The sequence below is a fragment of the Rhinocladiella mackenziei genome, assembly GCF_000835555.1.
Source record: "Rhinocladiella mackenziei CBS 650.93 unplaced genomic scaffold supercont1.1, whole genome shotgun sequence".
In the NCBI taxonomy this organism is placed as follows: domain Eukaryota; kingdom Fungi; phylum Ascomycota; class Eurotiomycetes; order Chaetothyriales; family Herpotrichiellaceae; genus Rhinocladiella; species Rhinocladiella mackenziei.
The window spans coordinates 543,013-564,790 of NW_013550604.1; the positions used below are offsets into that span (position 1 = coordinate 543,013).

At 50.1% G+C, this 21,778-nt stretch overlaps 7 protein-coding genes across 7 annotated transcripts; 6 read left to right on the forward strand and 1 right to left on the reverse strand.

Moving 5' to 3' along the window:
* Nucleotides 1–207: 207 nt before the first annotated feature.
* Nucleotides 208–1,116, forward strand: Z518_00194 (uncharacterized protein; the record flags this gene model as incomplete). Its single annotated transcript, XM_013420798.1, has 2 exons — nt 208–517; nt 707–1,116. The coding sequence occupies 2 exons, from the start codon at nt 208–210 to the stop codon at nt 1,114–1,116; spliced, it is 720 nt and encodes a 239-aa protein (XP_013276252.1).
* A 428-nt stretch (nt 1,117–1,544) lies between these two features.
* Z518_00195 (uncharacterized protein) lies at nt 1,545–2,152 on the reverse strand (the record flags this gene model as incomplete). The annotated part of the gene is made up of 3 exons (XM_013420799.1): nt 1,545–1,870; nt 1,924–1,999; nt 2,060–2,152. 3 exons carry the CDS (start codon nt 2,150–2,152, stop codon nt 1,545–1,547), a joined length of 495 nt encoding a protein of 164 aa, XP_013276253.1.
* Nucleotides 2,153–4,508: 2,356 nt separating this feature from the next.
* Z518_00196 (uncharacterized protein) lies at nt 4,509–6,640 on the forward strand (the record flags this gene model as incomplete). Its single annotated transcript, XM_013420800.1, has 4 exons — nt 4,509–4,633; nt 4,684–4,732; nt 4,792–6,306; nt 6,386–6,640. 4 exons carry the CDS (start codon nt 4,509–4,511, stop codon nt 6,638–6,640), a joined length of 1,944 nt encoding a protein of 647 aa, XP_013276254.1.
* A 1,001-nt stretch (nt 6,641–7,641) lies between these two features.
* Nucleotides 7,642–9,480, forward strand: Z518_00197 (uncharacterized protein; the record flags this gene model as incomplete). The annotated part of the gene is made up of 3 exons (XM_013420801.1): nt 7,642–7,690; nt 7,752–9,351; nt 9,405–9,480. 3 exons carry the CDS (start codon nt 7,642–7,644, stop codon nt 9,478–9,480), a joined length of 1,725 nt encoding a protein of 574 aa, XP_013276255.1.
* Nucleotides 9,481–12,008: 2,528 nt separating this feature from the next.
* Nucleotides 12,009–14,540, forward strand: Z518_00198 (uncharacterized protein; the record flags this gene model as incomplete). The annotated part of the gene is made up of 1 exon (XM_013420802.1): nt 12,009–14,540. One exon carries the CDS (start codon nt 12,009–12,011, stop codon nt 14,538–14,540), a length of 2,532 nt encoding a protein of 843 aa, XP_013276256.1.
* Nucleotides 14,541–18,139: 3,599 nt separating this feature from the next.
* On the forward strand, nt 18,140–18,994 carry Z518_00199 (uncharacterized protein; the record flags this gene model as incomplete). Its single annotated transcript, XM_013420803.1, has 1 exon — nt 18,140–18,994. The coding sequence occupies one exon, from the start codon at nt 18,140–18,142 to the stop codon at nt 18,992–18,994; it is 855 nt and encodes a 284-aa protein (XP_013276257.1).
* Nucleotides 18,995–19,776: 782 nt separating this feature from the next.
* Z518_00200 (uncharacterized protein) lies at nt 19,777–21,749 on the forward strand (the record flags this gene model as incomplete). The annotated part of the gene is made up of 4 exons (XM_013420804.1): nt 19,777–19,785; nt 19,848–20,838; nt 20,894–21,560; nt 21,644–21,749. The coding sequence occupies 4 exons, from the start codon at nt 19,777–19,779 to the stop codon at nt 21,747–21,749; spliced, it is 1,773 nt and encodes a 590-aa protein (XP_013276258.1).
* Nucleotides 21,750–21,778: the final 29 nt, after the last annotated feature.

The window sequence follows — 21,778 nt, forward strand, 5'->3', positions numbered from 1 at the left end:
GTACTGGCGGCGTTGAAGAAAAAAATGATGCAAATTCGATACTGCAGTTAATGTAGATTTACTACACCGTAAATTCTTCTACCGCGAAGCATTTATCTGGCACGGGCGAGGACAAGGGGGCGACCCAACAAACATACACTCTTTCCATCCCGGCCATCCTCCCACCCAGCTACCAAAACAGATCCTCGAAAAGAGAAGAAAAAGGAAATGGGGCCTTCTCTTCTCTCCAAAACTCTGCAAGGCCTCGCAGTCACTAGCCTGGGAAGCGTCGGTGCTTTTTTCGTATGGACGAAACACTGCCATTTCAGCGAAGCGAACGATTTTTCGCCCACGACCGAGCCTCTGTTCCAGAGCAAATGGTTCAAGAAGTACAATCCGCACGCAAATGGTACCATGCACGATGAATGCGTCCGTCGACTCCCTTTGTTTAAGATCCGACCGGAGCTCATCGAGGATGCACAGAAGGGCGGTTCGAAGCTGGTCGAGGCGTTCAGCCAGGGCGTTTGGGGAACATTTGGTAAGTATGATATCTTTTCCCATCCATTTCCATCACCCACTCGTGGTGCAAATATTTTGGCGAGTCCCATTTCAAAAGCCACCAGCTGGCTTTATCTAATCATCGACCGAATGGTAGCCGGAAGGCAAACCAATGTCACGTGATACGATTTTCCTCGCCGAGTGTAATTCTCTCGCCAACGTCTACCAGGCTACGCAATTCAACGGAAACTCTTAGAATCAAAGTACGGCAACGACGCGACGACCGCACACCAACTCTGGACGTCGAAGGAGCTATTGGCGTCAACATACGAACCCGGGACAGAGCTGACGAACCATTTTGTCGTCCTCGACAAGACACCTACATCCATTTTGTTTCGATGTGGCGATTCGCCGCTGCACAGTCCGGACACTTCACGACCAAGTGATGGTCTCTTTGAAATCTGTGCAAAAGCAGATCTCGATAAAGGGTTTGCCGAGTTCAGGCTCAAGAGTGTCTTTTACCAGGGCGAAGGTGATGTTCCCGATAAGTCGAAAGGACCCATGCCGCCGCATTTGGTTTATTTGCATCAGCTGTACACCAAGTTGTTGATGGAGAGTGCCATGGGGCATGTGAAGTAGTGAAACCATGCATAGAAAAGGAGGAGGCCCTGAATATTTCGTGGGACGGATAGAGGATGGAGAAAGCACTGGTTGATCTGATCTGGTTTCATCGAGCAAGATATTTGCGTCTAACTTCTGCCGGTTCATGCTGTGCCATTGAGCTATCTATCGAATTCTATCTCAGCTCAACCGCCCCTCGAACTCGTTTTCCTCGCGACTCAATAACGGTGACCATCATGCTAACCAAGCTCTCCTCACTAACGTCCTCCATCACACCTCATGGCCCTTGTTGTTGACTTTCCTGTCGGACTGTATCAGAAGCATGGTGGCCGCAGATTATGATGTTGTTGCCTCACGCCGCTTTCCACATCGTTGCGCTCTCTCGTATGACCTGTTCAACTTGGGTGACGAACATAGTAGTAGTACCCACTTGTGGTATGCTTCTCTCAATGCCCTGCAGGAAAATCGCTCTTCAAGGTATCATTGTACTCTCTCAAAGTCCAGCTTCCATCCAATTCCTTGCACCAAAACTGTGGGCTTGATCCTGGTTTATAAGGTACGAATTGGCTGGGAGATTGCTGAGCTGAAACGAGATAGGCGATCGGAATGGCATTCTGAGCTTGAATTTCCGCTGCAGTTGTTCCGATGAAATAGGCAGGGGCGTGTGGTATTTGTGCATAAGCAACATTGGCGGCTACTACGGCGGCGGCGGGAGCTGAAGGTGTGGTTTGAGACCATGGTGAAGATGTTGGAATCGTGAATGGTTGTGATGCTGTATAGGATGGTGAGTGTTATAGGTGTATGGAGAAGAGGTGTAAGGCCAACCGGTCGCTGTAGGAAGAGGCGATAGTCCATAGTAGAGCCCATTGACATAATAGCCCGCTGGGGTACTGGAGCTCCCCTAGAGTGAAGAGTCAGTGAAAACACATCCAACGAAAGCGGAAACATATAGTTCACGAACAGCAAAGTAGTACGTTGCTCGTTCTGAGGGCTGATTTGACAGATAGACAGGTGCTGGTGGGTGAATTCCCTGTGTGTCTTCGTGAGCAGACATATAGAGAAAGGTGCGTGCCCAATCAGCTGGGTTTTCCAAATGACCAGCTGATTCTCGATTGTTCAAAGCTGAGGGGTTTGGGTTCTGATGGCTATAGAACGTGGGCATGATTTATTGTCTCTCGAGTGCGTGGAGCAGACAAGATACGATCAGGCGAAGGATGACGGGTAGATGAAAGTTGAGTAGAGATGGTGATGTGTCGGTGTCAGGTGTTGAGAGCAGAAATTACGAGACGGTGAAAACTTCACGAAAGAGAAAATTTGCATACCGTTCCCGTATCTTGGTACCAACCTGGCTTGTCATCAAGGAAGATGTTCTCTTGCTTGACGGGTTCAGCGGCAGGTTGGACGGGTTGACTCCACGGCCACCCAGCGCCGGGAAAACATATGATGACAAAGATGGAGAAGGCAAAGGCAAGAGGTTGAGTAGAATAATATTTGGATCGCTTGAAGAGGGCTGAAGAAGGAGATGAAGGGCGCAGCCGAGATGAAAGTACAATGGGAGGACAAGGCCGAGTGATTTTGCTTCATCAAGTTTCATTCCACTTTCAATTTCATCTTCCATACCACCATGGGCACTGTTTATGGTCCTTGAAGAATCTCAACGCGAAAAGGGTCTCACCTTTTTTACTTGCCATCTTTATCTGCAATTCTAGCCGTCCACTCATGGTCCTTCTCTCACAACATGATACATCAGAAGAACCATTTGTCAGAACGGGTGGTTAGGCTATCATATTGATGACCTCTGTATGTCCTTCGTTCTCAGAAGCAATGCTAGCAAAAAGAAACGACGCGAACCCATAATGAGCACACTCGAACAGCGTTCCCACTCTTGATTCTCATGAATACGACGCTGCCGTCACAACACAAAAAGAGAAGATGGAAAGCAAAAGTACAGAGGCAGAAACTAGTACAAAGATGAGAGGAAAGGTTTGCCGACAGCATATCGGGGATAAAGGCAGTCATCTTCAGCCACGTACCACACTGACGACCCTCTTCGAATTGACGTCCAGCCTAAGGAGGCGGACAAAACCTTGAAGACTGACAACCTTGGTCTCTCTCTGGACGAATACTTCCCCTTGTCACAGCTACAAGCTGGGCATTGAATTGAGTACTTAGTTCACTGAGGCGACTGGCAGAAAATCACGCTCGAGAGTACGGTGGTCGCCCGCTTTTATCGTCACTGTCAATCGACCAAATCGACCCGTTCATAGGCTCCGCTTCTGGGGCTCAAGCCCATTGCCGCTTTGCGAAAGCCGTACCAGGATTGGCTGAATTTCGGCCAGACTTCAACGAAGAGTGGGTACTGCGCCTGCTGAGCTACCTTGCGCAACATATACCTCCACTTGTTGTACAGTCCCTGTTTCAGCCTCTATTCCTTACTTCTTCTGGAAAAAAACTTCGGGGCGCCGAGATCTTGCCAAGTCATCATAGGGATAAATTTATGGGGATGCCAATACTCATGATGCAAGCCCAGCCGTGGACGAGGGAGGACTAGAGAGAACAAGACGGGGCAGCGTCGATTCCGCCAAGGTGATCTCCGCCCTTGGCATCCTTGGCGACGCCCCATCCACTCTTACTGCATCTCGTCCCCCAGCAAACTTTCCTCCCTGCGCGTGACCACTCTCATCCACTGGAACCTCATACAGAGTCGCGCATGCGATGGTGCAAATCGCAATAGGTATATGTCGCTGTTGGGCGAGTGATAGTTTCCACTGACAGGAGTGCAAATGTTTCGTTCCGGACCGCACAAGGTGAAGACATATTTTTCTATCTACTATCATCGAGGGAGGCTGCAAGTGACGATGCAGGCAGGCAAACTTAAGCTCCCCAAGCCAGACGCCTCAAGGCTCGCATGCATCAAATGCAACGCATTTTCCTGGCGCTCAGCCTGGTTCTTGGAAAAGAAGCACCGGTTAGCCAGTCAAGCCCATCCTTTGGCTATCTTTAGGTGACATCGGCAAGCTTGTCCGGGTGGTGGTTTTGCTTTCAAATTCTCACTGAGGTGGAGCCTATTCCGCTGCCCACTGACGCCGTAGGTCGATCGGACTGGTGCGCGCAAATCATATCGATGAACACGGCTCTTGTTGAACAGGGCTTTCCCGTTGACGGATCCTGGGAATTCTGCCGTCCGCCCTCATCGGAAATCTTGGCAGTGCAAGGACCCCACGGGACGATGTTACCGCGACCAGTGGAGATGAGATGCTGGAGTCTCCGCAGTAGAGCTGTTCAATCAATACATATGAGAGGAACGCAAACCTGCTGTTTGCTCTTCTCCCTCCTCCACGCTTGTCTTCTTCTCTTCCCAGGCCCCCCTCGAACTTCTACACCACACCAGCCTGGCACACTCGGCCAATATGTCGGATTCCAAGGATATCAGCTATGCTGAGAATGACACAAGCCATTATGAGAAGCCTCCATCTGAAGGGCGACGGCATTCCTCGGTTGCAGATTTGAACCGGAACAAGAACTTGGACGCCAAGTATGCCTCAGTTTTGCAGCTTATCCGTATGCTTGGCTAAGCTTGAGCAGGATCTCCAATCCTCTAGCCGATATTCCCGAAGAGGCGCTCTTGGCTGATGTGAGTGCGACCGCGCAATTTTTGCCGCCAAAAAAATAGCTGATGAATCCCGCCTCCAGGCTGAGGACTTTGCGAACCGGACAGGCCTAACTTCAGAGGTCGAATTGCTCAAGAAGGGTGCTTTGGTGGCTCAGAACCCCAGCGAATACGAAAACATCGCAGTACTCACCGACGAAGAAAGGGATGCGCTTCGCACGGAGGTTACCAAGAAATGGTCTCATCCATGGAAGCTATACATGACGGTCATCGTCTGCTCCATTGGTGCCGCAGTCCAGGGCTGGGATCAAACGGGAACCAATGGCGCCAATCTATCTTTCCCTGATGCGTTTGGCCTGGATACTCCGGAGGGCGAACCCGGCTACGAAAGTGACTTTTGGATCATTGGATTGGTCAATTCCGGCCCCTATATCGGCAGTGCCTTCCTCGGCTGTTGGCTTTCAGATCCTTGCAACTACTACTTCGGACGACGAGGCACAATCTTCACCTCCGCCATTATCTTGATTGCGACGCCGATTGGTGGTGCCTTCTGCCAGACCTGGGAGCAGCTGCTGATCACTCGTATCCTTATGGGTATTGGCATGGGTCTGAAGGGAGCGACCACACCAGTCTTCGCCGCCGAGAACTCGCCGGCTGCAATTCGAGGCGCCCTGGTGATGACTTGGCAATTCTGGACCGCGTTTGGCATATTCTTGGGCACGGCGTTCAACTTGGCTGTATGGAAAGCAGGCGATATTGGCTGGCGCCTTCAGCTCGGTTCAGCCTTTATTCCGGCAGTTCCTCTTGCGATCTTGGTTTATCTGTGCCCGGAGAGTCCAAGATGGTGCATCAAGCACAAGCAGTACCGACGGGCGTACGAGTCGTTACTCAAACTCAGAAACCATCCTCTCCTTGCCGCAAGGGACTTGTACTATATCAACACCCAAATTGACATTGAGCACGAGATTGTGGGCGAATCCACTTATATCTCCCGCTTCATGCAGCTCTTCACAATGCCTCGCGTGCGTCGTGCGACTCTGGCCTCCTTCACGGTCATGATTGCTCAGCAAATGTGCGGCATCAATATCATGGCGTTCTATTCCTCGACGATCTTCCGTGAAGGCGGAGCCTCGGACTTTGAAGCCCTTCTCGGTTCATTTGGCTTTGGAGCGGTCAACTTCCTCTTCGCGATCCCGGCATTCTTCACAATTGACACGTTTGGACGTCGGTCGCTCCTCCTCTTCACCTTCCCTAACATGGCCTGGACTTTACTCGCGGCCGGCTTTGCCTTCTACATTCCCGAGGAAAGTAATGCACACCTAGGTGTTATTGCACTTTTCGTCTTCATGTTTGCGGCATTTTATTCGCCGGGCGAGGGCCCAGTTCCATTCACTTACTCGGCTGAAGTCTTCCCACTCTCTCATCGTGAAGTCGGCATGGGCTGGGCAGTGGCAACATGCCTTTTCTGGGCCGCAGTGTTGGGACTCACCTTCCCAAAGATCCTGGAAGCCTTTACTCCTACCGGCGCCTTTGGATTCTTTGCCGGCTTGAATATTTTGGCGTTGATCATGATCTTCTTCTGGGTGCCCGAGACCAAGGTAAGCGGATGCCCACCTCTTTTTTTTTTTTTTTTTTTTTTTCTCCCGGATATCACTTCTTGCTAACCAAATCTTCCAGCAACGTACTCTGGAAGAGCTCGACTATATCTTTGCCGTCCCAACTCGAAGATTCATGTCGTATCAAACCGGCACTTGGTTACCTTGGTTCATCAAACGCTATGTGTTCTGGAATAAGTCTGCTCACCTCAAGCCATTATACACATTTGAGCGTGGCGTGGTTGAGGATCTCAAGACTCAGAAGCAGCACATGCAAGAGCATGGCGTTGAGGGTCATGCTACGATCGAAGAGGTTGACAAGACTACTGGAGTCTAGGTGGAGAAGGTTTGGATACCCTTGGGAATGAAATATCGGAACGACGTCAACTAGTATCCAGATGAAGTTGCTCGACACCGAAAGTCTAACGTCTATCACGAACCAAACATGCAATATCAGGCTCTGCGGTGAGACTAAAAGGTCTGCCACCAGGATTTTCCTTCTTTGACATCATCCACCGTCAAAACTGAATTTGGAAATGTCTTTCGCTTCGAACTATAGGTCACATTGATTTATGAGATGCTAAAAGCCAATTACTTTCAACTTTAGTTGTGAGATAGGCCTTTTAGGGGGGAAGATGAATACAGTTTTTCTTGCGAAACCGTGTACGCAGCCCTGCCTGAAGAAAGCCCGGACGTATTTGACGGCTGGAAGATACTCTGTCTTAACAGTTTGGCTCTCCTCCCCCCCAAAAAGGGTTTCATTCACATTCTTTATCGTTCTGCTACATCTGGTGCCTCATGGACCTTCTGGATCGAACCATTCGGCGTTGCCTGCTTGATTCTGCGCCTCGAGTCAACAGTCTTTCAACACTGGCAAGAATAGCTCGTGGGAGATAAGTCGGATCCTGTATGATGTCGAGTTCAAAGACCATATCTCGCAGCGGCTTCGCATCAGTTCCCGTCTTGACCTTGGTAAGGGATTCCGGAGCGCCTATCGGCTGAACTGGAAATGTAGACGCACTGCGGGGTATTGATGTACATGGGGGTCGAATTCCCTCCGCTCACCTGATCGCATCTCACCATTCACGCGATTGGGCTGGTCAATTCCAAGTATCTGGGGTTAATAGTGTGGAGAGCCCCTAGACATTTGTTGACCCTGATTAAGATGCTGATTGACGATGCGTGTTGCCTGAAGTCAAGTCAATACGTACGATGATTGGTCAAAACCCTGACAGATGTGTGGAGACAGTCAGCTTGATCTATAACTTCGTTTTCTCACCCGGTGAAGAGATCATCACAAAGAATGGGAGAGGAGAAATTTTGCTCGAAAATTGAGCCATGGGATCGCCAACAGGAAACTTGTTCGACTTCGTGGTGGTCGGTGCTGGTAAGTCCGGCTCACTGCTGAGACCCTTGAAGGCAACCCTCTAACATTCAGAAAATCCCAGGCAATTCTGGTGCTGTAGTCGCTGGTAATTTGGCCCATTCGACCGCCAGGCCACGCGTTTTGGTGATTGAGGCGGGCGGACCGAACACACGAGATGACTTGTATGTCCCTTCTGAACGATTCGCTAATGTGTACAAGAACGAAGAAATCAAAATCGGTTATCGCACTGTTCCCCAAAACCACATCCATGGGCGGATCCTGGAGTATGTTCGCGGAAAGGGTTTAGGGGGATCTAGTGTCGCCAATTTTATGGCGTATATTCGTGGTTCAGCGTCGGACTATAATGTCTGGGGTGACCTTGTTGGTGACGACTTTTTCAAGTGGGAAAATGCTGTCGAAAGGTTCAAAGAGCTTGAAAACCTTCACTTGGATGATGATGGTGACGAGTTCATCAAGCTCCGAGAAGGTGTGCATGGATTTAACGGGCCCCTGGATATCACTCTCCCCTCCAGACGACAATGGCCCCCCGCCTTGGACATTTTAATGAAGGCCGCCCTCGATTTTGGGTGGCCACTCAATCCTGACCAAAATTCTGGCGATCTTGTAGGCATTGGAGTGCTCTCGGTTACGAGCTACCAGGGGCGCCGAACCACAAGCGCATCGGCTTACCTGAGCAACCCCCCATCGAACCTCGAAATCTGGACCGATTCAAAGGTCACGAAAGTTCTCATGGACGACGCTCATTCCTCGGGCAAACCTAAAGCGATCGGCGTGCTTCTTGCTGACGGGAGAGAAGTTAGAGCGTCCAAAGAGGTTATCTTGTCTCTCGGAACCATTGATACCCCCAAGCTGCTCCTTCTCAGTGGGATTGGACCGCGGTCGGAGTTGCAGGATTTGGGGCTTGAATGTATCATTGATAATGCTCAAGTGGGAAAAGGCCTAACGGACCATTTGTACGTTGTGACACAGTGGGGGGCCCGTTCACAATTCGGGGACGAGGTCGGATTTGAGAAAGACTCAAAAATGGTCGCGGCGGCTCGAGAGCAGTGGATGCGAAATCATACCGGGCCTGATGCGACTCGACACTTAACCACGTTAATTGGATTTCTCAAATTGGATCCACATCGACATTCATTCGACGAGCTGGAAATCCTCGATGCCCGGGCAAAGGCGTGGATCAAACAACCCAACGTCCCTCAAATCGAAATCTTCCTCCAGGGTGTCAGTCTTGAGGAATGGGACAAGAGTCATGGCGAAGAACCCCTGATCGCTTGTGTTATGCTCATGAATCCGCAATCACGAGGCTCGGTGACTCTTGCTTCCAAGGATCCGGCGGCCGATCCGGTAATTGATGTGAACTTTTTCTCACATCCCTACGACCGGCAGACTTTGGTCAGTGGAGTGCGAGAAGTCATGACATTCGTCCGGTCCAAACATTTATCCAAGCACATCGCGAGTGCGGTCCTTGCTCCAAAGACGGACAGTGATGAAGACATACTGGCATTCTGCAAAGATACTCTCATGTCGGTCCTTCATGGGGTTGGAACAGCCAAGATGGGACATAGGGATGATCCAAAGGCCTGCGTCGACACTGATTTCCGCGTAAGAGACGTCGACAATCTTCGTGTCATGGATCTCAGTGTTTGTCCTGTGCTCACAAAGTAAGTGCTTCCTTGAATTCTCCTCAGGTTCATTGACTGACCACAATGCAAAGTAATCACACTCAAGCTACAGCGTATGTAGTCGGGCAGATGGGTTGGAAGAAACTGGCTGCGGAATACGGTCTGTGACTTGATAATGCCTCTTAACATAATATCTATGCATATCTCCGGCTCTTTACTATCAATGTCGTCGGACGTGCCCAACATCATTCCTAATCGACTGAACTAATGAGATTTAACCCTCTCGACTTAGTAAGGCTTAGGATACCGAGGAGAGAAGTTCCGGAACGGCTTGAAGTTCCATCAGCCTTTCTTATTCCAGTTTAAACAAGAGAATAAGTCCTGCACGAGGCCCTGGCTAGCCCTTGTAGATGTGTCTTCTGCATACCGAGATGGTGTCTATAAAAACCGATATTAGCCGCAGCCAGATACACAGAGGAAAATTTGTCAGCGTCTCTCTCTATCTTGCTCCATACGCCTATGGTCTGAAGGTCCAAATTACTAGTTTTCAATGACCGGCAGCGAACCAACGAAACGCATCTGTCATCAAGAGGGCAACGGAGTTCGGATCGTCACTTCCAAGGAGGTCTTGTGTGATTTTGTACCCTCTCTGCGATAAGAACCAAGTGACACACCTGGAGCTCGGTCTTCCAACACCGGACGGGATAGACAGCGTACTCGCCATGGTGAGAGGCAGAGCGGGAGTGATCGAATCTTGTAAATAGATTGCCCCAAGCGTCAGAAGCCTCCAGCCGCCTTCCGAATGGACATTCTCGATGCGCGATATGAATCGAACCCAGGATACAATCTGCGTGGCCAACAGTCGATTAACTGACATAATCGACAGCCTGCCTGATTGAAAGTTCAGTCAGTTAACTGACATAAAATCCTAGGAGACAACATTTCCAGCTATCCACTGGATCCGATGAAATACCACAGCCCATCGGATCCAATCCATGGACCACGTCGACATCGAGGCTCGTCCGTTAACGCTCCGTTACGAACCATCTCAGTGTGACTAGTAGAGATTGTCTTAGGTGGTCCACAGACTGGATCCGATGGATTATGAGGGGGAAATTTCATCGGATCCAATCCGTGGATCATTTCGAGTTGGGAGGGTGCCCCGAGAGGTAGCACGTGATCCCGGAAAATAGTTACATGACGCCAAGCCATATGCTTGCGTGATTGGCCGGCTTGTCGCTCTTGGCGTCACCACACAACGCCAAGCCCTAACCAGGCGATTCCAATTTTTTTTTTAAGAAAAAAAGTCAAGTTTATATTTTATAATGCCAAAAACTGCTTCAAAATTGACACCAAATCGTGGTTGACCTATCAAGGACGTAACCGAGTGGTAAAACACTCGGCTTGCAGTCGAACCGATAGAATTGAGGGGCCTTACTAGTGTTTGATCATAGGTAAGGTAAGAGGGTTGTCCGGCCTAGCTCCATTGAGTTTCTAGGTGCCCTAGATGGGTAAACGTAATGCTCCAGCCAGTGATTGTTGATGATGTCGTCTTGTTCATACGTTAAGAGGTCACTGACTCAAACTCTCCTGCAGTTGAACTTGTCAGGCTGAAGCTTTCACTGGCTGCGGCGCCCCATCTATAAGTTCGTTAGAGATGGACTATAGGAGGGGCGCTGTTTATTTTCTTAATATTTTTTTTGTTTGCGTACATATAAACCACCTGCCTTATAGAAGACTTTGCTTAATCTTAATGCGAATACTACGATAGCGACTAGCTATAGTGAGAGGTGACAAGAGGATTTTTGAATTTTAGAAGTTAGAGTAACATAGTCTAGGGAATTGCGTTCCTAGATGTCTGATTGGCTAGTCTCACTTACTAAGCATATCTACTCTTGCCTGACGTCCGGCCTCAGGCAAAGGCCCTCAGCCTGACTGTTTGACTGTCGACGGCTTTGTTTACCTACCCGACTGAGAAGTCCGTTGGCCTGACTGTTGGCCACGCAGAGCTGTCGCCTCCCGAAGACCAAAAAGTGTCCCAGGAACTCTTTATGGAACAAATGTCAGGGACCAGAAATCGTCCCATACAAGGAGCTCATCAACACACAGTGTGCGCTTGACCGGTGTACTTGTGTGAGACTCAGAAAATGCCAAGCAGGGGCCTGATTGGGCGGGCTGATACGAAATACGAAATAGGGTCTATTTCGGGCTCTCACTTCGAAGAGTAATGCCCCTCTCGAGGCACCTTTGTGTGCCAAGATTTCTCGGGCTTAAATTACAAGCCATTGCACGCGGCATAAGAGAACAGCCTCATTAGGCACAGCGCGACGTGGGCGCTTTTCGTTGGCCCGAAATTGGGCATCATATAAGCATAGCCTCATTGAGTAGTGCAGGCTTTCATTGTTTCTCAAGATATTATTCTACCTTCAGGCATCGCGAGGAAATTTAGAAGAAATATAATAAGAAGGAGCAACGTACTAAAATTCTTTTGACACTCTGTCTATTGTTTCAGCCTCACGCCTTGTCTAAATCCTCATCTCTTCAATCAATCCCCGTGGCCCATTTCAACGTCTCTTCAATTGGGGCCCTTTAAGCCAACAAGATTTTGTCACCCCCAAGTAAGCAAGGTCTAAGCATTCCCAATACTTTCTCTACTGCGAATAGAAGAGTATTGGCAACCGCGCTAGTCAACCGCGATGGACTTCCTCTCTATCCCCAAGAATTGTGAGCGTCAGACCATCGAGATTCCATGCCTATCTACGCAAGACTATGACGACGGGGACTTCGATGGATATCCTGATCGTGCAGGGTGGGGAAAAAGATCATCGCATGAATGGCACAGCATCTTCAAAAACCCATCTACAAATTTCTTAGCCTTTCTACAGACATGGCTTTTATTCGGGCCTCTGGCTCTCACATTTCGCACGCATATCTCCCTAGGCGCCTTCACGAAGAATGGCCTGTCCGGTCAATTAGCGATTGATACAAGTAGACTGACGGATTGGGTCTCACGGAAACCGACTTTCCGGCCCCAAACTGCTGAAGAAGGTAGAAGAGCTCGCGATGCGATCGTTAAAGCAGCCCGTTTGCATTCGGACCTGCACGTGGTGCACACCATTTCTGACTACCCAGAGAGACAACCAAGCCTTCAAGAATTTATCCAGACGACTTGTCTTCGTGACCCACGAGACCAAACGACAATCTTAGCAACTGCCACACTGCTAGAGTTCCTTTTTGAATATTGCTTTTTCGAGGATGTACGTCATCTCTACCCTAAGATGAAAGGGGCATTTGGCGGCCATTCCCTCACCGAAGGCGGAAACAATTTACTGTGGTGGAAAATGAGGAAAAATGGATGGTGCCCGTTTGAGCTAGCAGTGCTGTCCAAGAGACTCAACACTGCTGGGCTATACTTTATGTACCATATGGTACGACCGAAGCCAAGTCAACACCACAAGGTGATACGGATTCATCCAATTAGATCTTCCCCTCAATCGGTTGACAACAGCACCGCCTTAACGCCTGATACAAGCTCTGACACTTCGAAAGACCTCTGCACAATGACACAGTGCTCTTTCCTTCAGCTTAACGACGAGTCCTATAAGACTAAGCATGCTGATGGGTGCGATCCCACTTGCTGCTACGATATGACGGCGAATCCGCAAGATGTTCTTGACATATTAAGAGGTGGCAGCATACCCTTGATTCTCTCTATTGACGCTGAGGATAAGGACAACGCTCTCACGCTCGTCTCGTCAGGACCCAATTTCGAGTATTCATATGTTGCGATCTCCCATGTCTGGTCAGATGGAATGGGAAATGTGCAACGTAGTGCTCTTCCTCGCTGCCAGATCCTACGCCTAAGCAAACTGATTCGGAACTTACCTGGCAAGTCTTCTGGTATTCTCCTCTTTTGGATCGATACGATTGGATGCCCCCCTGATGTAGCCGGCCAGAACGAGGCTCAGGAGTTGGCTATTAAAATGATGCGTGAAACGTATGAAAACGCTACTGCCGTCCTTGTTTTGGACTCATGGTTGCAAACGCTAAAACTTCACTCCATTCCTGACCACGAGATTCTCATGGCGATTATTTGTTCCGCCTGGAATAGTCGGCTATGGACCCTCCAAGAAGGAGCTCTGGCCCAGGAACTTCTTTTTCAATTTTCTGACGGTGCATATAACATCGACCAGGGACTACTCGCCCTCCACGAGAGTCAAGACTCCATTGTCGGGTTGACATTAAGAACAACCATATTTGACAAAGCCTACGAAATCCGGGACTTCAGGAAAATAGAGGATGCCATTGGACCGAAATTAACTGCAATAAAAGCGGCTCTCTCTCAACGGTCAACAAGTGTCCAGACGGATGAGGCGTTGTGTCTTGCGGCATTACTCAACCTGAGTAAAGCAACGCTTACTATGATCACTCAGGCTCCGCCTAAGGACAGAATGCGAGTGTTTTGGAGCCAATTAAAAGAGGTCCCTCTTGAGATCATTTTCGGCATCTATCCACGACTTGATATGCATGGTTATCGATGGGCGCCAAGGTCATTTTTGCGACATCCTGAGAATGTTGGAGTATCTGGTTCGTTAGAGAGAGCAGCCAAGGCGGGTCTTGCCACTAGGACGAATACGGGTCTTAGATTTCGGTGCGCTGGACTTGTAATGGCAACAGCAACAAAGCCTATTGGATCTTTCCTCTGGACGCGAGACGATGATGACATCTATTATTTACTCCATCCTCATTTTGGGGATCTCGACAGGACAACGGAACGCGATGTCACATATAAATATTCCGACTCTTGGCCTGCTGAATACGATTTCAAAGACACGATAGGAGACGAGTGCACCTATGAGACAACAATGGATTTATATGGCCAACATGGAACGCAAATTCTATGCTTTCTTTTTCAACTAGACATCCGCGAGGGTTCTGTAACCCACCGTGAGGGGGCAACGAAGGGGGTTTTCGCAAGTATGGAGCTCAAATTTTCTGGTGTGATGCATGTCAAGTACTTGTTTCCTGGGACCGCTGCCATATTCAGGGACGGTGTGAATAATGGTATACTGGGGCAAATACCCCGGGTCCCTGTGCAGAGGGCTACACGGATTCATGACCAGTCTGGTGACATTACCCTGCCTCTAGGGGTCGCTTGCGATCGGGACGGAATCTTAAGAATAGCCGGCGCTAGAATGTTCAGCGAACAGGAGTGGTGTCTAAGCTAAATACAAAAATGCTATTTTGGTGGAGTGAACAGGGCTGCAGAATATCATTGACGACTCTAATCAGGAAAATAATCAGATCGACTTCACAAATTTTTGGTTGTGCAACCGACCTTAGAAATAGAACGTCGCTCAAATTCCCTACATATTCGAATAGAACCCTATCGGATTCGAGTGTTACCTGGCATCAGACGTCAAAATTGGATAACCTGGTTAATTTCAGCCTTGATCAACCTACGTATATTGGTTCAAGCTCTCAGTTGGTCCAAAACCCCTATAGTCAACCTCGAACGCTTCGCTCGCTTTGATAACGACTCTTAGATGCTTCGCCGAAAGCGGTTCTCCTTTCCATAAGGCAAATTCCATTCCAGTTCGCGTGAAGTTCTTGATCTTGACGGCGATAGTCAGTAAGCTGTTAACATGATAGGGATTCATCTGACCTGTTTGGCGCCCTGATTTATCCCCTTTCCGTTCACTGCATCTTCGGGCTTCATTGCAGCATTCCCCGACACAGGCCGATATTACGGAGCTCCGATGTTTTTGTTTCTGCCAGTCCTTTTTACGAATCTCGTTATCTTTAGCGTATAATTGCACCCCATTCTCGATCGTTTCTACACCGACATCAGCGCCGTTCTCGCGCACTGGTTATCGCGCGATTCGTCCACGAACAACCGTTCCCCCGATTGTGTCGACTCTTGCCTGCGCGTGCGTAATACTTGTTGTGAATGGGACAGAAGAACGTAGGGCCCTTGCGCGGTGTCGGCGGATTGTGGCATTTTCGGTGCCTGGCTAAATTCGAGGCCAAAACCGTCTTGCCGCAGTCAGGGCAAACCACATTTGCTTTCAACTGCGACATTTCAGATAACAAAAGAGAGGAGTGCAGACGTGTTGCAGAAGAGAGGAAGAGCGAGGCAGGAAGAATGCTGAGGAAGATGTTGAGGAAGAGTGCAGCAGAGTGCAGCAGGAAGAATGTTGAGGAAGAATGCTGCGCTACCACGACAGCCCCGAAAATTGATACTGGTCGATGGCAGTGCCCAGTAGTAGCGAATCTTTCGGCCAGCTCAGTGCCGCTGAGAAGAACAAGATCAAAACCGTGACATTCGGGCTTGGGAAAAGATTGTAGCGTCGGTGCCCCCTGCAGGTGCCTCGACAATGCGCTCGTGGCGAAGCGACAGGAAGTATACGGCATCTCCTTCTCTGTGAAACCACCGCACCTAGGGCACAGCAGGTCACAAGGTGGATGCTTTCGCCCGTTGTTCAGCTAAGAATCTATATCGCTGCTCCTGAGTCGCGGTATCTTCTGAAGATATGAGTCGTCGCTCCTCCTTTTTAATCTGGGCCTAATGCAGCATCAAATCCCTCGAATAACCAGCGCCCGGCCAAGGCAGACTCTTAACTGAGACACTGACCGTCAAAAACAACGCATCAACTCCTTGGAACAAGGAGTTTCCGGTGCCTTGTGCGGGTGATGTCGGTGACGACAACGACGTAGTCGATTACTGAAAAGCTGACAGACCCCTAGCGAAAGTCCTCCCCTTTGACAAAGTTCATGGAAGAGAAGCCTGCTCCTTCTGGTCCTCTCACTGCTTATTACTAGCATGGCTAGCTCTTGAATTCGCTGAAAGTCCTGTAGACAGTATGTGCTAACCCCGTATGATTCTATTCACTGATTCAAATCTACAAAATCGACGAAACCCGCATTGCTCACAGATGTCGCCTGTTGAGATTTTGTGTTTTGTCCGCTCGACGCCGAACTGAGGAGGCCAACTGTGGGAGATTTGTTGAAGGTGCGGCTTCCGAAGGACGGTGCATTTTTTCGGTTGATATGCGATAAAGGTCGTCATGACTGGGGAGCAATGAAATATGAGCAAAACGGTTGAAGACGGTTCCGAAAAAAATGTAAAGGAGAACGTTTCTAACGGTCGAGAATGAGAAAAGAATTGGCGCCGCATATACAGATAGCCAACACTGCCTGACAGCCATCCTGTTTCGCCTCTCCCACTGATCGCAGTTCAAGTTTTCACGACTGCCGAGTTCACACCTCTGCCTGCAAAACAACTTCTCTGCCGGTGTTTCCGGGACCCCTTGCGGCGGGGAGGGGAAAACCATCACGGGCGACGAAGTAGAGTAGGTTACAACACCGAAACGTCGTGGGAGGCAATGGCTTCAGTTATCCTAAGGCTGGCATTGACCAACAGAATGGTGGTCTCGAGAGTGAGGGAAGGGCATAGGGCGCTGGCCCGTTCTCCAAGGTCCTGAGGATTCAAGGATGATGAGAACATTCCCGGTGGACCGAGACGGCTACCTTCAGTCGTCCTTTGACGATCCAATTGATGACCAACCTCACACGTAGACGCCTGGCCGCCATTGGAATCATCATCTGGGATGGAGAATCGACATCTGTGCTCGTCCGAGCGAAATTGTGTTTTGCGAATTTCGCTTTCAAATTTTCTCTTGCGTACTGCATTCAGCTCGAACGAGGCGGCAGCTGAGAATCCACTGGTAACATGCTGACGTGCCGGATGACAACCCTTTTCTCCCGAACCGCCGAGGGCCTAAAAAAGGAGCACTCAGCCCCCACCTCGATGTTGCATATTCGAGGCGGAGCGTAGGCAGCAATGCAGGCACACTGCCGATCAACCCGGGCAGCATTTTCGCGGTTGGACGCAACACTCAGCTTGCTGTGCCAGCCTGTACCAAAAGATCAGCTGCACTTCGCCGTCTTTCATGTCATTCTCCACCAGGTTCGAGATGCGGAACTGGTACCGACGGTGCAGCACGGAGAGCTGAGTGTCAACCATGGCGATTGAGGATGTTCAATGTTGACGACGATCTCCCCGGGCTTTCGCAAAGACTGGCACAAACGCCAGAGCCCATCACGCGGGTTCACCATCACAAGGCGGTACAAGGAGACGCACCGGACGCCAACACCTTCAGCACCCTGGTCGAGGCGGAGAGGATGGAGGGGTTAGCTGAGCCTGCATGTTACGCGGCCGGCGAAGCCGAATGTTGAAGGGGGCCGAAACGGGCTGCATCGAGGGTGCAGAGGCCGTGAGGATCGAGGATTGAGAGGGTGATCGGGGTGACCGGGGTGCACTGGGACGGGGAGGCGGATTTGAAGGAGCCGGTGGAGAATCCAGAGGGGGGCCTGATGCGGCAGGAGAGGATTCAGGCGGTGCCGTGCGACGCACGGATGTATCAGCGCGACGGAGGTGGGAAAAGAAAATCAGGTTGGGAGGAGAGGAAAAGAGGGTTCTTATAGACGTCAAAAGCGGCGGCGCGCCTAGCCTGCGACCATACCCGAAAGGGGAGGGCCACCTAAAAAGTTTAGCGCGTAGGAACAAAATTACTCAGAGAATGCCAAGACGCTAATTTTCGAATCATTATACAGGCTCAAACTGGTACGTTTGGGGGCACAGAGCTGGCAACGCCCAGGCAGGGCTTCGAATCACAGTGTCTGCTATGCCGACTGAGGCTCTGAAGAACTTAGCCCACACAGGGTGTGAAAAAGTATATCCAATCGGATCAGGCTCGAACGAGATCCTGTACTCCGACTCTTCCCCCTTGGCCGACGGAGAAAAAGACTACGACGGTCTTCGAATATGGAGACCTCACGCTCTCCCAAAGACATCCATGTCCCATTGGACACCGATACCGCCCCGTCCACCATCACCAACGACTCTCAGATCTCAATATCTGCCCAACTCGCGTATTGGCAATCCACCAGTGCCGATGTAAACGGCATGCTCGGCGGCTACCCGCAAATCTCCCGCATCGACATCCAATTCTCACGAAACTTCATCAGGAAACTCCGGCGGAAATATAAAGAGACCCCCGAATCCGAACCTCAGAAGTCAACATCTTTGTCGAATTCGACCGTCAACCCAACAATGGGCAGGAACTACGTATTTAGCCACGCACTCGAAGCAGGTGCGGGTATCGGACGCGTTACGCTCGGCTTGCTCGTGCCTCTATGCGCAAAGATCGATATTATCGAACCGGTACAGAAGTTCACGGACGTGCTCACCGGACCAGAGTCACCGCTCGTGGAAAATGACCAGTTGGGCCGAGTTTGGAATCTCCCGTTGCAGGAGTGGACTGTTGATTCTAGGCCTGCGTATGCTTCAATCGAGACTCCAGGGTCGAAGTATGATCTAGTCTACAACCAATGGTGCTTAAATCACCTGGCCTTATCTTCTCTCGTGGCATATTTTAAATCCTTGATCCTCCTGCTCTCGCCGAATGGCTGGATCATCGTGAAAGAGAACCTGTCGACCGACGCGTTCGGGGCCGATATCTTCGACCCCGTGGACAGCAGCGTGACGCGAAGCGATGCGAATTGGAGGGCGGCCTTTAAGGACGCTGGGCTGAAGATTGTGCACACGGAGCTGCAGACGGGGTTTCCCAAGGATTTGGGGTTGTACCCTGTCAGGATGTATGCGTTGAGGCCGGGGTAGACGCACAAGAAATGAACATATACCGTCCTGAAACAAAGAGGAATGTTTGAGAAGGACGAAAGAGGATCCTTGCACAGAGGCAAACTGCCATGTTCGGGTCTCCTGCCGTGTTTAGTGTGATCTACGGTCAGAAAATGCGGAGAACCATCATGTGAGCGGAACTCATCGACCACCCCCCCTTTCAAAGGACTACCCGAGGTCGTCCGTTCAAGTTAAAACAATAGGATGTTAGTACCCCGTTAGGCCTTTTTCAAAACATTCACATACACCACACACATAACTGCCCTGACAGAAGTGCCTTTCTCATCCCGCAGAGATGAGTGGCCGCCGGTCCACGACCAGCTGTAAGCCTTGCCGGAAGGCCAGGATCGGGTGCGATGCGGTTCTGCAGAAAGGCAACCCCTGTACCAACTGCGTTCGACGTGGGAAGTTGTGCAGTGCTCAAGTGGGTTGACCTGCCACTTACATTCTCTTGTCAGCAATGCCGCTAATCAAAACGGGAGCGAGAATAGGACGACCACCACAATCAGCTGAGTGCTCACCATGGCCCGAATCACTCCTCCACATCCGTCGAGAGACGACCGATCACCGATCACGTGGCCCAAGTCACTTCTCCGGTCGCGTTCCCGTCTCCAGCCTTGTCGTCCTTTGATCTGGAAAATATCGCTTGTCGACGAATGCAGTCATTAGTTCTACATGACCTGTTGTGGGACAATTTTGTTTCGGTCTTCGAATCGCGCTTTGCCATGTGGCTGGGTGACAGCTGCTGTCCATATCTGGCCATGTCGGTCGTATGTCTTTGATCCCTTGAAACGGTCCATCGAATGGCTGATTGAGAATGACGCGGCCCTAGGGCACCAAGTCTCTGGTTTCCAGGATTGTTTTACAACTAGACCATTATGAGCAGGAATCTGACCCGCCCTCGGCATCGGGCACAGATGATTCCCGCCAAACCTTTTTCCAGCACTCACGTAGAAGGAGAAACACCGACACCGCCTTGGATGACGCTCTCAGACATGCTGTTTATGCATATTCGGCTCGCTGGCTTCCTTTGCGAAGTGCATATGAAAGATCGAATGCGAGCGACGGTGCCACATCTTTACAGCAACAGCAAGATGTGCGGAACCAGCTATGGCGTCGGGCCCGTCAATGCATGTTCACCGCACTCCTACGTCCAAGCTATCGATCGGTTCTGGCACTATTTTTGTTTATGTTGACGGAAATGCCTGTTGGTAGCGACGATCACGGCTTCGGTCGACTCTGTCTTCAGGCACTCTTGAATCATATTGTGTACCTGAGATCGTCGATACACCGTCCGGCACTACAGCCCCTGTCTCAAAGTACCACAGCTCTCCCCCTCACACATGAAGCTGTTAACTCGTGCTCTCCGAGCTTGAAAAAGGAGTGCCACCAGACACAGCAATATATGAGGAACACAATATACTGGATCTGTGTCGTTATTGACTCCAGCATGACTCTCATACATCAGATGCCTTCAGTCATTCTCCCTGGTCGGTCCGGAGATAGCGAGGTGTGGGACTTCATTCGTCAACGGACTGTGATATTCGATCAGTCATTCCGACCTCTCCACGGATCTGCACTGCCCCTTCCTGTCGACATAACGGTTGTGGTTCTGCAACATGCCTCGGCTTGTAAGACAATGTATCTGGGCATAATCAGCCAATTTTGTGGTGCGGTGTTCCGTTACAACGCCATACCCGTCGAAGAAGCAGCACAGCGAGTTTTAGTCGAGTCTCGTCGGTTTCATGATCTATTCGATCAGCTCTTGGCAATTTGCACACGAGACTTCCTGACTCTCAGCCAAGCAAGTCAACTTAACTATCGTGAGTACTTTGCTGTGAGCCTCCCCCCAAAACGGATATATGTTGACGAGAACAGTGCTGCTATTATCACATTATCATCTGGGATCACTGATCCTTGCTGACGTCGTGGATACAATGGACAACGTTCCAGAACCGCTGACAGATCCCATACTATCGCGTCTACACGCTTGTAACGCCATTGTTAACGCCTTGAGCTTGGTATTGAATTCCGACAGATACTCTGAAGATGAGTCTCCCTACGGAAGTAGAATACTACTCGACCCTACTCCGGAGTTGATGGTTGAAACACTCTCACGGGCTGGGAAGGCCATCTTCTTATTACTCGAAAGCAACAAGATTACTTCGACCACCGGACAAATCATGTTATCAGTCATTTTCAGTGCCTTGAACATAATATCCCAGATATCAGTGACCGCATCCTTTGTCCTCTCTTCATTCCACTACCTCAATTCTAAACATGGACTCAAAATCAGAGGCGATGATCAATTCACGCCCATGGAAGCCTGTGCCGAAAACATTCCGATCCTCTCTATGTGCGAGTCGAATTTCATTGACGAGTTCTCGCAAGAGATGCAGATTCAAGCTAGTTTTGGGGCCTCGAATTTGGACACTACGATTAAGAAATATGAACATCCGGAATCGAACACCGCCGGAAGACCCGAAGAAGTCCGTCATGTTGATGTCCTTCTCGCGAGTTGCTCCACTACCTTTGGCGAGTTCAGGTCAGTTCTTATCAAGCACCATCTCAACTTTCCCCCCGTCGTCCCCCTCTCTCCACAAAACTTCATTCTCACAATATATCTAGTGTTCAACGACTCTTCAATGAAGACCCCAAGGCCCCTGAGGACGTTGTGCCCGCCACGCCCGGATCTGGATCCGATCTTGGGCCAACACTGTCCATAAGTAGCTAAATCATAGCTCTGCCTCAAGATGATCCGAG